General features: G+C 42.0%; 1 protein-coding gene across 1 annotated transcript; it reads right to left on the bottom strand.

Moving 5' to 3' along the window:
• Window positions 1-11243: 11243 nt before the first annotated feature.
• On the bottom strand, window positions 11244-12783 carry LOC133918065 (probable purine permease 4). Its single transcript, XM_062361831.1, has one exon. The coding sequence runs from the start codon at window positions 12758-12760 to the stop codon at window positions 11633-11635; it is 1128 nt and encodes a 375-aa protein (XP_062217815.1). The 5' UTR covers window positions 12761-12783; the 3' UTR covers window positions 11244-11632.
• Window positions 12784-15808: the final 3025 nt, after the last annotated feature.

Genomic DNA, 15808 nt, shown 5'->3' with positions numbered 1-15808 from the left:
ACTACCGGCTATGGGGTGGGGGAGCAAAAAAAAATTTGTGCTGCGCACAAGCGTCGAACCCACGACCTGTAGCCCCAAGTCCAAACCAACAAACCACTGCACTACTCAAGTGTGTTCAGTTGAGTTTGTACAATACATCTTTATTAACACTGTGTTAACCTCCAATTAATCAACAAGGCCCAATATTCATATTTATTTCAATTTCAAAACATATTTATTTTAATTTGAACTTGCTATATACCAAAATTACATACATAAAGTTTTCTCTTTACCTAAATTTCATGGTTAAATTTTCTAATTCATGAAAAGTAAAAAATAGATATGCTCATACTTATAGTTACTATATTGGAGTTTGCTAATTAATTAAAAAATATAATTGGAGCTTGCTATATACCTAAAGTTCATTGCTAAAATTTCTAATTAATTAAATTAAAAAATAAATATGCTCATACCTATAATTTCTATATTTGAGCTTGCTAATTAATTAAAAAAATATAATTGGAGCTTGCTATATACCTAAATTTCATGGCTAATGTAAATCAATAATAAAGACATCTTTCACCATAAACTACAAATTGAAGATTCCATAACATAAATGTGGTATAATTGCATCTAAAACAAATTCATACATATTAATTCATTTCATTAAGTAAACCAATCAAATTAGTCCTTCATTAATACATAGTAACTCATGTCCTTCATTAATATGTAAATAAAACTACTTAATCTAGCTTAATGATTCACCTTTCATTATGATCATGGTGTATATAGGGAGGTTTGTCAGTGTCTTCCATGAGACCTAAGTCGATGTCCTATTCAAAAAGAGGTAGCGCATTGAATTGATTGTAGTCTTTCTCATCGATGAAATTCTCTACTTCGATAATCCTTCTTTTTTCTTGAAGAACCACATGACGCTCCTCCTTGTTAGCCAGGTCCGGGTCCTTTACATAGAAGACTTGCATACCATCTTTCACAAGAACGAATGGTTATTCTCTATATCCAACGAGTTTTTAGTCCACTATAGTCATATCGTACTTGTCGATCTTTACACCTTCTAGGAGTCTGACCCACTAGCACCGTAAAAGGTGAACCTTTAACACTCCATAGTTGAGCTCCCGGATCTCCTCTATGAATCCATATTAGGTCTCCCTACTACCAGTCGTAAATATCTATATGGACACCGCTATTTTGATTGACGCTCTTTTTATCTTATGCTCTCGTATAAAATGTATAGCCATTTATGTCATATCCTTAGAATGTGAGGATTATAGTTGACAGTCCGTGAGCCAACACAATCAACTGAGTACACTCTATCTGCTTATTCATTACCTATCTACATAACGAGGCAAAAAAATGATATCGGTTCTCTCGCACTATCCAAACATCAGACTTCCCTAGGTTCTTGGTGTGTAGTATCTTTTGGTGTTCTTCAATATACAAGCCCACTACAACTCAGTGTTTCAGAATTGTGAAATATGCTTGCGTGAATGAAATGGGATCGTTAGTGCGGAATGAGTTTTCACCTATCGTCCCTTTTCTCTGTATCCTTCCCTCATGGTGAGATAAAGGCACACCAATCAATTTAAGATTCATGTAGTCAACGCAGAAATCAATGACCTCCTTGGTTCCCCAACCCTTGGCCATGCAACCTTTTGGCCGATTTTGATTACGAACATATTTCTTCAGAACTCCCATGAACCTCTCGAAAGGATACATCTGATGCAGAAACACGAGGTCAAGAATCTGTATCTCTTTCACAATGTGAACAATGAGATAAACCATGATATCAAAAAATTGATAGAGGGAAACATGCCTCAAGCTAGGATAGAGTCTTAACCATGTCTTCCCGCAGCTTATCTAGCTTGGTCGGATTGATGACATTCTGTGATATCGTGTTGAAGAATGAACATAGCTTTACAATTGGGTTTTGGATCTTCGACGGCAGAATACCTCTAATTGCAATTGGAAGCATCTGTGTCATCAACACATGCCAATCATGAGACTTCATGGCAGTTAATTTCAAATCCTTCATGTTTACTAGTCTCTTTATGTTGGCGGAGTAACCGGATGGAACTTTGATTCTATGCAAGCACTTACACATTGCAATTTTCTCCGCCTTTCTTAGACTGTAGCTAGCAGGACCAAAATATTTATCACATTCTTCCATATCTTTAGGATGTAGATCATGTTTGAGTTTCAAACGTTTTAGTCCTTCCATGCTTGGAGTGTATCATTTGTTTTACCAGGTAGTTCTAGTAACGTACCAATCAAGCTTATCATACACGTTCTTCTCAATGTGCATGACATCGATTGTGTGTCGAACCACCAAATTTAGCCAATAAACTAAGTCATAAAAACCAATTTTTTTTAGAACATAGGAGCTCTAAGATTATATTTCGAAACCGGTGTACTCCCATGTCCCTTACCAAGGATAACCTTAAGTCCCTTTACCATGGTATCAGTGATCAGTCGCTCTCCCTTCTAAGGTCTCGTTTGTGTTCGATCCTTCGCTTCCGCTTCAATGGAGATTAACCCGATCCTCCCTCCGTCCACTCTACCACCACCTCCCCTGATAGCACACCTCCCTCCTCGCCGAGGCACCTCCCCCTTGGCCTGCCACTCATGGCACTGCCCATGCCCCGGCTGGCACTGGCGCGTCCATCGCACCAGGCGCTCCTGCTGCCTCCGCCTCCAATGCCCCAACCGGCCCTGCATTAGTCGCACATGCCCCTCCTCTCCCAGGGGCGGTGGCTGGCAATGGAGACGCTCCTACTCCTCCTCTTCCCCCTCCCTTCGCCGGCGTGATCCAGATGGTGAACATCTGGACGCAATATTCCGGTCACCCTCGACCTCGCCGAGTCCAGCTACTCGACCTGGCGCCTCTTCTTTGACTTTGTCATCGGCAAATTCGGCCTCTACGATCACATCGCCTATGATTAAAGGCACAATGGAAGGCACAATAACCCCTCTCTCTCTCTCTCTATATATATATATATATATATATATATATGTATATATATATATATGTATATATATATATATGTATATATATATATATGTATATATATATATATATATATACCTACATATATATATATATATATATATATATATATATGTGTGTGTGTGTATATATATATATACCTACATATATATGTATATATATATGTACATATATATGTATGTATATATATATATGTATATGTATGTATGTATGTGTGTGTGTGTGTTCATCCAATGGAAGGCGCAATCTTAGACATTGATTGCCACATGGTTGGACACCACTGCGTTTATGTCGAGAAAACACTAAAGAATGTTTCGTGCGGAAGATCTTCTAACTGGAAAAATGACTTAATAATGGTGGGGACATGTTACAAGGTAAATCTTGAAAGTTTCATTCGAAAGATCTTGTAACTGGAAAAAGGACTTAATAATGGTGGGGACATGGTACAAGGCAAATCTTGAAAGTGTATAAGGTGGAGCATGTCAATCATTCAAATATTCTTGAATATCTTAAAAAAAGGATGATTTCACCTTGAGCATTAGGTGTGGTTCATGGTGCGAGTTAGTCCGAATTGTCTTTTAAAAGCTTTGCACTTATTCTATGTAACTATAATGGCTTTATCTACACAGTCAGAATTAGTCCAATCACGCTAAATAAGTGGGTGTAGAACTTTTTTTTTTTTGCTTCCGATAATTAGAGAACTTCTATGATTTTACTATATTGTATTTTATTTTTTTAAAGAAAAATTAGGATCATCGCAGTGCCCTGAATTAGTTCCATAGATATGTAGATAAAGAACTGCTGATGAAGAGTACATGCTAATAAGAGAATGGAATTCAGTAATTGCGACAACTGCTAAAAAGAAATGTTGATTTCCATTATCTGAAAAAGAAATATTCTTTAGTCCCAGTGCATGGTCTTTTCCCTTCATTTGACACCACATCCTCTTGAAGTACTCTCGAATTACAGCCTCATGAACCACTTGTCGAGTTGATATGCAGATCCTTCACAAAAAAAAGGTTGATGTGCAAATGATTTTTCCATATATGAATGAGGTTCAATTGATTACTCAGACTTGGAAGGAACCGTCCAAGTGGCGCAGGGAGTATGTGGTAATAAACGAAATGAGATAGAACGAGCAAATTATGGAAAAATCAAATGGCACATGCATGAGTATCTTGAAAATGAAACTCTCAACTTCTTCTGATATTACAATCATGTAAACGAAAATAACAGTCTTTCCTTATTTGTATGCACGATACCTCTCTATGCTCGTTCACTTTATTTCTATTACTTTCTTTGTCGACGTCTTGTAATTCACCTCTTCTTTGAAACCTTGCTCTTCTATCTTGAGGCAATGCTCACATGAAGTGCAAAAAAAAAAAAAAATGCCATTGTTCATCAACCCTTTAATTAGGTAGTAATTCATGCCAGCTTCTCAGAATGCAAAAGGTTGTATCCTTTTAGTGCTCGACAAGATTTGGCAAACTTTGTGTTTCTTTTTTTACGGGTGACCTTCCTAGGTAGGGCCCTAGACTCTCTACAGAAATTTTGCAAGATATATTCAGAAAGACATGTGCATTCTTAGTTCAGCATTGAGAGTTTAACTTTACACAAAAGTAAAAAAAGTTCCGCAAAATAATAGTACTATTATTTACACACTTCTGATGTAGAAGTTGTGCCATTGTAACTGCTAGAGTACTTTTTTATCCGCCACTTCGAGTTGATTAGTCCAAAAAAGATGAACAAACATCATAACCACCTAGCTAACTTCCCACCCACAGTATCTCTCAGCTCAACAATATTTTCCAAGTAAAGACATACATCTCTCTGCCACAACTAGTTAAGCACTATTATACTTTCCCTAGATCAAATTGTTTTCTCCCTTCATGGCAGCTTAACTAAGCAATGCACAATAGCTAGTTTTGATTAGTACGAAAACGTACGTCATGATCACTAATTCAAGTTCAATTGCTATTAAAAAGACACCAATTCGTGCATTGTCACTTGCAGCGGCTGTAACATCGTTTATTGGCTAGTGTCAACTTCACTTGATGGCCCTTTTGTTCTTTATTTTTTGTGTTGCTTCTGCTTTTCCATTTAACCCAATAACTTGATATATGATTGGCCCAGTGAGTAAAGTATTAGCTGCATGACCACTATATAGTCCACCTTGATTTTTTGGACATATTTATGAGGCTGCTAATTATTCCCTTTAGGAAACCCAACTTGCATGCATATCCCTTTCTCCACCCCCATTGTCTAATGTGGAATTGGACAACCAACAAGCCCTGTATTTGACATTTGGATAACATGCAATCAATCAAATTCACTTTAGTGTTCACACAAATGATGATGATGTATACCTCAAACAGTGATCCACACTCATGTTGAGCGCAGATATATGTTTACCATGAATATAAATGCCCAAAATTAAGCTACCTGTCATGCAATGTATAGTTGTTTAGCAAGGTTATTCAATTTTTGGAGTTGCTGTTGTGCTATATGCAACACCCCGGGATCACTGCAAGACCGAAGTGCTACAAACCTACCTACAGACCCGCCAAACAAGAAAATTTCGGCAGCACCTTCCCTGAAAATGGATAAAGCAGAAGCCATAAAATACAGATAGATATATAGATAGAAACAACACACTGTCAGTATATCAAACATCCTAGCAAAGAGAGGCATGCCTCTAACATACATAAGCACCATGATGGGACACTTAGACAACAAAAAAGCTACAAAACTGACATCACAATAGTTAAACAAAATACAGAGGTGATCGTGCAAAAGATGTGATGCTATGCATCCCATATGTTCGTCATCATGTCAAGGCGCACCTGGAAAGATAGTAAGAGAATTACTTTAACAAGCTATTTAGCTAAATTTGATTAGGCATTCCTCTTTAACATAGACAAGAAGTTGAACATGTTAATAACATCGGAAAAACCTAACAAGCATGATAATATGGAAAACAACGACATGTTATCATCCACTAGCTTTGGTTCACCATAACAATATCTTCCAAAACAATATTAAAGACTTCCTTGCAATACGAAGAACAACATCGATGCGATTAAATTAAAGATCACCATATGAATACGTATGTATGTACATGATATGCTCTTCCGCACCCTTATACCTTCTTGGATAACGTACGAGTGTGAATCGTACCCATTCTCGGATAACACACGATGTTATACCGGCATGGTCGTGAACGCTGCGCGATAAAAACTTTCAATGCATGAGATGTATGTGACATGTGTCATGCATAAATGAAAAAGATAATTTCCAACATATGTATATACTTCTGTATTGCATATGAAGAATATGAACAGGTACCAAAAAAATGACATATCCCACTTCATAATCTAAGAAAATCATCAAATCATCAGGAGGTAGAAAGTAAGTAATATACTCACATTCATTTTAATAGATTATTAGAAAGTGTTGCAATTAAAAAGATGAAGGTACTAAATAACAAGTTAAGGCGTAGCACTACTACTACATTCGCTTACCTTCACCGATGATAAAGACGGGCACTAGCTGCGTCCCGAAGTGGCACCACCAGAACAAATGTATAATTAGCACCAAAACACCGCAACAATAAAATCAAAAGAAGGCACATACTCCTACGCCTGATAACCCAGCATACAAGTCATCACTGAAGTTTACAGAAAAGTATCTACCACAATGCTTGCACGACATTGGGCGGGAATTTCCTATAACTAGGTCAAAGACGGGAGGACAACAACATCGTGCAGACTAACACTTATTGGGCAACAACACCGCTTTATCAATAAATCCTAAATCAGTTATCTAAAAAAAACGAGTCCAATGCCATTAGAAAGACATTAACGGGACCTATGACTTTTATTTTAGACTTATGGATGAATTTAACACCAACCAATCTTGTTTTCTTTTTTCAAAACTAAGTCTCTACACATCAATTGGATCAGTCAATCCTGAACTTCGGTTGGAAATCCTTCAATCCAACTTAAATTTTCATAATAGGGACTAATTAGATATCACCTTAGCAATGAAGTAGTTGAATCGATGAAGAATACCATTACATCTCTTTTTTTCCTCCTTTTTCTTCCTTGCTTCTCCCTTTCTTCTTCTTCTTTCTTCCTTGCTTCTCCTCTCCCTTCTCCCTGCTCCTTGGCTCTCTTCCCTCTGCCCTCATGGGCCAGTGGTGATGACACATGGTGAGCGGCTGGGCACGGTGCAGTGCGGAGGTAGAGGGTGGTAGCTATGTAGAGGACTAGGCAACAGCACGGCACAGTGGTGGTCGACGAACGAGCGACGGCTAGAGTTAGGGTGCAAGTGGGTGGCAGCATCATGCAATAGTGGATGAGATCGGGGTGGTGACTAATCTCGTACTGTTATATATGATTCTTTTTTTCTTTTCCATCCAACGATCTGATTTATTGGGCTCGCCACGGATTCACTGGGTGTTCAAACGGGACATTTAGATAGTAAAACGAAATCATCTCGACAAAATCTACATATCTACAGTCTCCAATTGTCCATCTGAGCAACGGATCTAAAAGTCAAAATTTTCACTCTCACATGTCCCATGACCAACATCTTATTTTTCGTGAATATTCGAGGTATTATATTGTCCCCTCCTTTAAAGGATTTGTCCCCGAATCTACCTGCTCTAAACCTATGGAAATAAAACATGACAATGCAAAGATACGATGATAAACAACAATTAACACTCACTAGCTTTAAAGAGCTGAGGGTACTTCTTTAGCATTTGATCCTCATGTTTCCCCATTGCCTCAAGCTCGGACTGATTCGACCAAAGGACATTCACATACTTGATAGTCCTCCTCCTCATGACTTGCTCGGGTGAGTCCAAGATGCACATCGGATGACACTCCATGGTCAGATCCTGCTCCACAGTGATGGAATCCAGGTCGATCTTATGCTCAGGGTCATGTAAATACTTCTGTAGTATAAAGACATGGAACACATTGTGAACTCCTCTCATCGAGTCTGGCAACTCCAGACGATATGCTAAACTACCAACATAGGCCACCACAAGAAATGGGCCAATATACCACGAGCTAAGCTTCTCGATGGTACCAAAATGAATGATGTCCTTAGTCGATCCCCAATAGTAAACTCTATTTCATTACGCCTAACATCAGCATAGCTCTTATGTCAGCTCTAAGTGGCTAACAGATTCTAGCGAATCCCTTGCACCTTCTTCATAGTCTGTCAAACAAAGGCTGGATCAAGCAAAGATCTCTCACCCATAATATCCTTACAAGGAGGAGAAACACACTTCTAGCCATAAAAACCTAAAAGGAGCCATCTTAATAGTCGTTTGAAAACTATTGTTATAGGCAAACTTAGCCAAAACTAGATGGTTCTTCCAACTACACTCCTAAGATAGAACATATGAACGCAACATATCCTCCAAAGTTTGAATAAGCTGTTCTGACTGATCCTCTGTCTGAGGATGAAAAGTTATACTAAGAGTGAGTTTAGTGCCCAAAGCACTTTTCAAGCTCTGCTGAAATTTAGACACAAACTTGGAATCCCGATCTGAAATGATTGACTTCGGCACTCCATGCAATCTTGCCAATTTCTTAATATATAAGGGAGTCAAATCCTATGCAGAGTTAGTCATCTTCATAAGAATAAAGTGTGTGGACTTGGTAAGCCTGTCCAAGACAACCCAAATAGCGTCTCAATCACAAGGAGAGCGAGGCAACCCAACCACAAAGTCCGTTGTGACATGCTCCCATCTCCACTTGGGCACCTCCAAAGGCTACAACAAATCGGCAGACTGCTTATGCTCGCCCTTCACCTGCTGGCACACACCACAAGAGGCAACGTACTTAGCGGCCTCCACCAGAAGATTTGCTTCAGATCATGGTGCATCTTAGGGCATATTTATTTCAGCTTTGGATTATAAAAAAATAACTTTTGAATTGTGGATTGTGAAAAACTGGATTGTAAAAAGTTGAAGGCTATTTGGCTACCTAGATTGTGAGAGGGTTTAATGATATCTTTTAATTTACAATGTATGTAATGCCCTTAACTTTTATAGTACATATTTCTCATGTTTATTCCTTTATAGATATTTTAGGAATACGAATTTGCAAGATAAAATAACAAATAAAACATAATTAATATCGTATTGTTTTTTAACTATCAAGTTGCTCATACAAAAATTAATCATACAAAAAATGTTAATCCATAAATTAGGAACTGTTAAATCATTCGTATCCTCACATGAACAATCTAGTTTCTCATTCATATCTCTTTTTTTTCTGTTCTTCGTATTTATCCTCAAAAATTCGTAGTGAACAGGATAGATCAAACTATCCCAGGTGAAAAGATATTTATAAACAAGCTAATATTATTATTACGAACACACAGATTCTTAAATACATGCATATTCTATACAAGAACAAAGAAAAATGTTGGGGACTCATCTAGAAGCCCATAGTCGCTTGAACAAATCCCACAAGTCTGTTTAGAAGAAAACCCTACGATCTTGTCTAATTCTTCCAGTAGCTCAATGTTTCATTAGAAACTGCCTTCCTCTGCTTCTCCTTTCTTGTTCTCCTTCGGTTCCAGATGTACACACGACCCCAACTATATGAAGCAAAGCCATCTCAAGAAGAAACAAGGATTTCCCCTGCTTCGGAGTTGCGCGCAGCAACCACAACCAGATCTACTGCCAACGTAAAGAAGAAGAAAAACAGATCGTCCAGAACTAGTAGTGCCAAGAAATAAAATAAGAAATGGTGAAATAAGAACCAGTAGTGCCAAGAGTCAAATCAAGATAAGCAAATTTTATAGTACTCGATCCTATAAAAAATCATCTCTCTTGTGATGATAAGTGTCCACTCTCTTTCTCTCCTCTTTAGCTCAGTTATTGGATCACGAGATGGATGATATGGATAGTATCTTAGGTTTTTTTAGACCGGGTCCTATAGAATTTGCTTCCCAAATTAAGAACCTAATCAATCGAGACAAAGAAAAATGAGATTTCGGAGGAGGGAGGAGAAAATGAAAATTAGATCGATTAAAGACTCCATGGGGGCAGCTTGGAGTAACACACATAAGGGATTTGGAGTCGCACTTTCACAGAGCAGAACGAGGTGCTGGCCACCAGATTTGGGGATGGAGGAAGCGATTTGGGGGAGACAAGATTTTGGGGAGGAGGAGGCGATTTAGGGGAGAACGAGGGTCGGACGAAGGCTGTTCTGGTCAGTACTACAAGGGTTTGAGGACTCTTCTGCGGGAAGCGGGGCTCTTCTGCGGATGTCGGTAGCAGGTGGAGCGGGGAACCGGTGGCTGCTCTGCATTCCTGGCGACTCTTCACTCCAGGTGGATGGCGGCAGGGGATGATGGGGCAAACTGCGGTGGGAAAGGAGGAGATCATGCCGGTGGTGAGGAAGGAGGAGATCATGTTGGCGGTGGGGATAGTAGAGAGGGTGGGATTAGAGCAGAGCGGCGTGGAGCAGCAATGGAGGTAGGGGTGGATTAGTGGTAATTGTAGATAATTTCTATCAATTTTGATGTCCGAATTTGTTCGTTCATCTCACGCAATTTAATAGAAGTTGGGAGGCCGGATTATGGATCGTGGCATAATTCGATCCTAGATTGTGGATTGTTGATTGCAAAATTGAATTGTTTGTTTCAACTTTTGGATTTTGCTACTAAAATCCAAAAGCAAAACTGGAAACAATCATAGCCTTATGGCATGTTTGTTTTAACTAAAGATTAGTAGCTTATAGATTATAAATTGTAAGATGTTAAATTGTAATAAATTGGACTGTGCAATCTGTAGAATTGAAGCTGATGGAATTAAGATGGTTGGATTGTTATCCCTAGCTAAAATAAATAGTGTCTGAGTCTCACTGGAAACACATAATATGGCATCCAATGAGCCTAAAGAACGATATTTGCCTACAGAAGGTTCGTAATTTCGTATCAGAAACCCTAGCACCGGAGACTATATTTCAAAAGATTGTATTAACAAATGTTGTTTTGAATCTAGTAGTTGGTAGGGTAACATCATCCTAATAGTAAACAATCATCTAAGTGTCCACAGAATGATTGAACAACGCATGGACACAGTTTGTTGTTGTGCCCGAAAAACTATTCATGCAAGTACACAAAATTAACCGAGTCACAGTTGTACTTCCTACAAGTACTACTAATACAACCAAAAAAGGGGAAAAATCCAAGAAAGTAACTGTTTATCAATTAAGTTGATCAACACATGTTATACTACACCATAGGAGCAGTAGGTGTAACATGTTTATATGACCTACCACTCCATTCATCCGTCCACAGTTACACTAAACCTTAAACCTTGCAAACAACTAACCACCAAACCACAACCACAAAACCTCTGTCTCTCTCTCTATCATGGACCGTTCCACACGTACGTACGATGTAAACAGCATATATACGTTTGTCTCTTGTGCCATGCATGCCTAGTTTATGTGTCATGCATTGTGCAACTAGACCCATAGGATGTACCATTCATGATTCTTCTCCCACTATACTCTCCTTCTCTTAGCATTTCCATGTTTCACATGCTTCATATATTATTATGTGCTCTAGAAGGGGGAAAAAAGAAAGGGTAGCTCAAACGGTTTCCATTGCACCTCCTCCTCCTCCCGCGCCACTTGTAACGCTCTTGTGCGCGCCGCCACCGTTGGACGCGGCCGCCACCTTGGCATCGCCTTCCTGCGTCTTCTGCTGCGTGCTGTACTCACCGTACAAGTAGGAGGAGAAGCCCCAGACGCAGAGCACGGTGGCAATGGCCTTCTCCCAGCCGAACGGGTCGTGGAACACGACCACGCCGCCGATCACGTTGGCGGTCAGCACGGCGGTCATGCACACGCCGCTGTGCAGCGACGACGTGAGGTACACCATCCCAGCGGTGCCCATGAAGCAGGTCTGCCACGTCACCACCAGCGCGGCGACCACCGCCCAGTACGCGGCCGGCGACAGGTGCCACCGCGCCAGCTCCTCCCGCCCCTCGCCGGCCGCGGCCAGCCCGGCCACCGCCAGCGCCGTCGCCGCGGCCTGCATGATCACCTGCACCTCCACCACCATGCGGAACCCCCCGGACACGGTCCTGCGGTACACCAGCTCCATCACCGGCAGGTAGGCGGCGAAGAGCCCCGCGGCGCCGAGCGTGACCGCGAAGCCCAAGAAGTACCTCGCCCTGCTCCCGCCATCGGGGCGCTCGCCCGAGTCGCACGAGCGGAGCGCGAGCAGCACGGCGCTGAGCGTGAGGAGCACGACGGCATTGATGTTGGAGAAGGTGAGCGGGTGGCGCACGATGACGGCGGCGAGCACGAGCGTGAAGGCCAGCTGCGTAGACAGCAACAGCGACGAGGTGGACACGGGCAGGTACGACGAGCTGTAGGAGATGAGCAGGTTGTTGACCCCCATGAGCACGCCGATGACCACGCACACCGCCAGCATCCGCCGAGTGAACCACGCGAACGGACGGGGCTGCGTGGCGGGGCGGCCGGCGTAGACGGGCACGATCAGAACCGGGAAGCCGACCGACTGTACTAGCGTGGCCACCCAGCGGTCGCGCCCGCCGTGCGCGAAGTAGTACCGGGACAGCAGGCTGGACGCCACTGAGCCGCCGAGCAGCGCGGCGTAGTTGGCGCACAGCAGCAGGCGCCGCCTCGCGCCATTGTTCGACAGCGGCATGTCGAGCAGCGGGGCCGGAGTGGTGGTGGCGGCGGTGGGCATTGGCGAGTCGAGTTGGTTGGGGGTAAGGTGAGGCGAGGCGAGGCGAGGAGGGAAGCTGGCTGATGGTGGTGGGGTGTATTTATGTGAGGTAAGGTCATCTTCAATTATATTTTTTTATTCTTATTTTTTATTTTTTTATTCTTATTTTTTTTATTTTTTTTAATCTTTAACAGCTTCCTTTTGAGAGGAATTGCGAAGGGAAAAAAGAAAATCTTGTTTTGTAAAGGAGAACTGTTGGAGCGTTAAATGAAACGAAAATCCGGTCGTGAAGAGAATTTGAACCTCAAAGGGAAATGATTGGACATAGTTTAAGTGCGGGTGATTTGCGTGAGATTAACTGCTTCTTTAAAGAGAAGGCGAGGGAATTACGACCTTTTCTTGTGATGGGAAGTAGAATAGTGGGAGCGGAATAAACGGCGAGTATTTTGTTTATTTTCTGGTGATTTGTTTTTATATTGCTCAACACATCCGTATATATCCTCCTTGGTAGTGCACTAGATCATTGCAGCTAGCTCAAAGCTTTATTCAGATGAGTGATGGCACAGAAAACTGATCACCATTCACCAATGGTAAGGAGTGTACGTGGTTATGGTCGTGCATCTTTAAATAATTTGTAACTTTCATTTTTGGTCCCCTAAGCTTTACTGTGAACTTCAATTGACCGTCGTTGCAACACATCGCGTGGAAACACTAGTTCAGAGAAAACTCCAAGGCCCTTACGATAAATATTCCCGGCGAAGAGATGGCTACGTACGACTCGCCCAGGCAGGCAGGCACCCTGGATCAGACTCAGATTTGTACATCATTTAAAAATTTATCTTCTATAATATTATTATAATATTTTTTTAATATTATTATACTATTTTTTATTTTTTTCATCTTCAACCACAACTCTATTTCCTACTTCTATTACTCTCTTCCTCCTATCAAACCTACATACATCATCATTAAAAAATATTACGGTCTCTTTTTTATTGGCAGATTTGCTACTGGCTGGAGCCAGCGGCATTACTGTGCCGCTTGTTGCCAATCCCGCTAGAGAGCTTCCGGTATCCCCATCGATAAAAAGTGATACATGGAAGCTGGCACAGTAATTTGAAGGAGCTGCTGGAGTCGGCATTAAAGAAACTAATGCTGAGGATGAACAGTCCTTAGTATTAGCTTCAATCCGAAGTGTTCATTTCGCGAGTGACAGGATAGATCAGTCGTTATAGTAGTGCTGCAACACATAACTAAGTAGTATACCGTAAATTGGAGAACTCTTTTTATAGTAACAGATGATTAATTAATACGGAATACTGTAGCATAAGACTTATTTTACTGTATAAACTATGATTCTCTGCATTGATACACCATTAATACAGACGATCTGAGTCCCCTGATCGCTCGATCCATATAGCTTTCACGGATTCATGACCCGCACATGCGCAAACGGTCGCACCAAAAGCGCATCCGCAGATAGGACGAGGAACAGGGGCGTCGTCTCGTCCCGGCTTCGAGGCTGCGCGGTCGCGGGGCGCGGATGGGAAAAGACACGGGTGAGGCATCAGATGACGCAGTCATCCTCATCCATGACCCGATCGAAATCGAGCGATCCCCGGTGTGTACCTTTGCTGGCCTGCTGCTGCATTGTTCGACGCCGTTGGACTTGAAGCCTGCCGAAAAGGGATCTAAATCCTCTTACTTCACAAAGTGACATCAGGGAGAAACAGTAATATGAGAGAAACGTTACCGTGGAACAACAACAATCCTCTGACTATATTAGTGTAGCATGAGTACTGTAGACAAAGTTAATGTCCGTAGTAATTATGTAGCATCCAGTCTTATCTATCTCAAATACAATAGCTCACAGCAGTTAGAAAATCTCATTTCGCTGAAAAGGGAGGGGCCGGGGGCATTGCGGCCTGCGGTTATACAGAAAGGAGCGTGTGTTGCAGCAGCAGCCACAGGAAATGGCTATAAAGGCGTGTGCCCTTCCGTAAGAAGGGGTCTGACCAACAAAATCCTCTTACTTCACAAAGTGACATCATGGAGAAACAGTAATCCGTAAGAAACATTATCATAGAACAACAATCCTCCGATTGTATTAGTATAGCACGAGTACTATAGATAAAATTAATATCTATAGTAATTATATAGCATCAAATCTTATCTATCTATATTGAATTTTAATAGCTCACGGCAGTTTAAAGTCACTCTGACTTTGCCTCTTGTGAATTTAGAAAATCTCATTCTGTTGAAAAAGGTGGGGCCGGAGGGGCGCTGTGGCCTACGGTTACAGAGAAAGGAGCGTGTGTTGCAGCTGCAGTTGCAGGAAATGGCTATAGAGGCGTGTGCCCTTCCGTAAGAACGAGCCTGACCAACAATGCATGCGTAGTAGTAGTAGCACCTTGAGAAATAATTTGAGATGGGGCGTACGTACATGTAGTCGTGGACATGATCCACTGCTCGACAGCAGTACGTACTCCCTTTGACCACAAGCTCAGTGCGGGCTTCCTGAAATGAGTTATCACGACGATGCTCCGATGGCTGGCAGTAGATCGAGCCTATCTCTGCATGCGCTGTCCACAGATCCGGTCAATCCTGCCAAACCGCTAGCCCTTGATATGGCAATGGCAGTTGCACATCAGCATCGGCGATTCTGCGTGCAGGACCACTGGCACAGATAGAAACCTAGTACTGCAGTGCAGACTCGGGATGGTCACCCACGGTAGGGGGACGGGCCAGCGTGGAGACTGGAGAGGCGAATTGGTGGGGAGTGCCCTTCGTTTGACACCTGGACAGGGACGGAATGGCACCAAGGTCTCGCAACATGACGGGTTGGGATTTGGTGCAGTAAGAACACATATGATCTAAAATCTAATTTGTATCTGATCTGCACTGAAATCCGATGGAGACCCAAAACACGATGAGAATCTCATGAGTAGGAGTGACAGCCTCGGGCGTGGGCGACGGGAGTGGTGCGGGTGGTGGCGGGAGAGGGGCGGCAGAGAGGTGTGCGGACGCAAGGCGCTAGCGACGGCGGCTGGGAGACGGGCGAACACGAGG

The sequence above is a fragment of the Phragmites australis genome, chromosome 1 (genome assembly GCF_958298935.1).
Source record: "Phragmites australis chromosome 1, lpPhrAust1.1, whole genome shotgun sequence".
In the NCBI taxonomy this organism is placed as follows: Eukaryota; Viridiplantae; Streptophyta; class Magnoliopsida; order Poales; family Poaceae; genus Phragmites; species Phragmites australis.
This window is presented reverse-complemented; position numbering and strand designations above follow the sequence as displayed.